The 2966-nt window shown below is 44.5% G+C and overlaps 1 protein-coding gene across 1 annotated transcript; it reads right to left on the bottom strand.

Annotated features, from left to right (window-relative positions):
- Positions 1-496: 496 nt before the first annotated feature.
- LOC114371814 (L-type lectin-domain containing receptor kinase S.6) lies at positions 497-2554 on the bottom strand. The gene is made up of 2 exons (XM_028329142.1): positions 1744-2554; positions 497-1677 (listed from the first exon to the last, which is right to left on the bottom strand). The coding sequence occupies exons 1-2, from the start codon at positions 2552-2554 to the stop codon at positions 497-499; spliced, it is 1992 nt and encodes a 663-aa protein (XP_028184943.1).
- Between the last annotated feature and the right edge of the window lie 412 nt (positions 2555-2966).

Below are 2966 nucleotides of genomic sequence, written 5' to 3'. Positions count from 1 at the left end.
ATGTTGCTTAGTAAGCATTATCATTTGATCTCATTTTCTAGTTACCTCATTAAGTCCTTTGTTTCCTCATAATTCACAAACTAGATTCACTAAATGCATGCAATCTACTCTTTACAAGTTTAGTTTCATTTATCATATTCAGTTAGTTTCTTGTAAGCTAGTCACAAAACCTTAGAATCAGCTTTCCCTGGTCATAACGAGTTTGTAACAAAACAATGTCCATTTATGTTAATGATGTTATCCTTGTTATAGGTTCATCTTATTTAAACCAGAGGATCGTTAACCGTTCTGAGTAAATTACGTAGTAAAACACCAAAACTGTGCCAATCAATATAAATTGATTTCATACTCTAAAATCACAAAAATAGCTAACATTTCAATTGGATATTGTTATTAAGCAAGAAAACAAGTATTTTTCCTTCTAGCTTAGATTCCTGGACACGATGTTTCTCACAAATCAAGAATCTAAAATAATCCGACTTGAATGTACAAAACCCTAGTAAAACTGGCTTCTAGGGGTCAAATAAGGAGCATCATCTGTGCTGAGCCAATCCGCAACAACACTCTGTGCTTCAGAGGTATCATCATCAGGACAAATAGGCCTAATTCTCACCCTTGGTTTACTGGTTGGCAACAAAGGAAGTGGTGCTTCCTTCTTAAGAATTCTTGTTGCTTCTCTCACTCTTGGCCTCTTCTCATAATCAGGGTGCACACAAAGAAGCCCCACCAATAACATCCTTTCCATCTCTTTTTCATCAAATTTTCCCATCAATCTTGGATCAGCAGCTTCAATGAGCTTCCTCTTTCCCCACAAACCCCACACAAAATCCACAACCACGGTGCCATCATCCTCCACAGGCTTTCTACCAGTTGCCACTTCCAACACCACCACCCCAAAGCTGTACACATCAGTCTTCACAGTAGGAACACCAGAATAAACATATTCAGGAGCAAGATACCCCATTGTCCCTGCTGGTATAGTAGCATCCCTCGTGCTAGAACTGTGCTCATACACTTCCGCAAGCCCAAAATCCCCTAACTTGGCAGTGAAATCAGCATCAAGCATTATGTTGCATGTCTTCACATCCCTATGAATGATCTGCCTCTCACACTCCTCATGAAGGTAGGTAAGAGCAGAAGCAACCCCGAGAACAATGTTCAGCCTTTGCTGCCACGAAAGAACAATGGAAGAATTGAAGTTTCTATGCAAAACCTTATTGAGGCTCCCATTGGGGAGGAACTCATAAACCAGAACCAACTCATTCCCCTCACAGCACCACCCCTTGAGCTGAACCAAATTCTTGTGCCGCAAGTAACCCACCATGGTGGCAAACTCTGTGGCAAAAGGGTTGTGCAAACAATCCAAACCGTTATCTCTCTCAAATCTCTTCACTGCCACGTCTCCTCCAAAAGGAAGATACCCTTTATACACTTTTGCAGATGCACCCTCCCCAACAAGCCTATCTCGATTGAACCCCATTGTAGCAGACTTAATGTCAGAAAGTGACAACCTTGTTGGCACTTTACTCGTCTGAAACCTACAACTTTGCCCTTGTTCTTCCTTATTCTTCTTCCTAATACAAGCTTTATTCTTTGTCAAGAAAACACACACCACAACCATTGCCGCCAAACCCGACACCACAAACGCCGTCAACCCTGCCAACCCAAGAGCCATCTCCCCAATCTTTTTCCTCCTCTCAATGTCGTCCTTATTTGACATGCTAGAACCTTCCCTTTTTCCCGTGGAATCCCCTTCATAACACAAGAAACAGTCACCTTCCTCCACGACATCCATGGAGCGAGAATCATCATCATAGCCGAAAGTCTTGAACTGCCAATGATGAACAAGGTGAACACTCGACCCTTCTCCGTTGGAGGCAGTGAAACCAACGTGCATGAAGTCCTCAAGTCTCTCAGAAAGGTCAATTTGGGTAGCAAGAATCGGAGTTGGGGGTCTAGTTGAGGAATAGCCGATCCACACACGTACCATTCTCATTGCATGCCTATACTCCACCCATGCAGTGATGATTTTCCCGCTCTTGAGGTCGACGCCTCGGGACGCGGCGTCGACTGAGGCGAATGAGGAGGCGAGGCTGTTGACATCGACGGCGACGTGGTTATCGTTGATGTCACCAAGGAAGGGGTGGAAGGCGGTGTCGAATTCGACGGCGAAGAAAGAGGAGAAGGAGGAGGAAGGGAGGCCCATGTAACCGGAGGAGAGGGTGGGGAAGTGGGTGGAGGAGGCGATGAGGAAGGCGAGGCCGTCGGCGGAGGGGCAAGAAGGGGAGGAGAGGATGGAGAAGGAGAAGCGGCAGGAGAAGGAGGCGGTGGAGTTTGTTTGCGGGTCAAGAAAACGGACGGGGTAGATGAAGAAAGCTCTTCCGATGGAAGAAGAGGAGCATTTGGAGTGTTGGGTGGTGAGGGTGATGGCGTTGCGGGTGAAGAAGGCGTCACCGTAGAGGGTGAGGTTATCAGAGGGGAAGAAAGGGAGGGTGAGAACGAGGGAGGGGAAGGTGAAGAGAAGAAGAAGGAGGAGGAGGAAGAGACAAAGCATTGTAAAAGAGAGGTTCTTGAAAATGTGGTGGCGGTTTTTGAAGAACTATAATTGGTTTCATGGTAGTATATTTTGGTGAATGGTGATTAATTAGTCTAGTCGGGTAGTTTTGGTCGCTGTTGAGTGATTGAGAAAAAAGATAGAGGCTCTCGAAGTAGACTCCATATTTGAAATTCTATGTCTTCTGATTCAGACTGCATCAATCTCTAAGTGGAGAAGATTTGAGGTCAAATCTATTATCTAATATGGTTTTTTTATCCAAATTTTCATCTGATGAGTACTACACTCGGCAAACATGTTCAGCACTATTTCACCCATCCAATATTATGTGGCACACAACACACAAGAGCCAATCAACTATGATCTGATATCTATGTTGACTCAAAACTTTTTAGTTTGACCACACTACCAC

This window comes from Glycine soja, chromosome 10 (assembly GCF_004193775.1).
Source record: "Glycine soja cultivar W05 chromosome 10, ASM419377v2, whole genome shotgun sequence".
Lineage (NCBI taxonomy): Eukaryota > Viridiplantae > Streptophyta > Magnoliopsida > Fabales > Fabaceae > Glycine > Glycine soja.
Note: the sequence above shows the minus strand (reverse complement) of the source record. Positions and strands in the feature narration are given on the sequence as shown.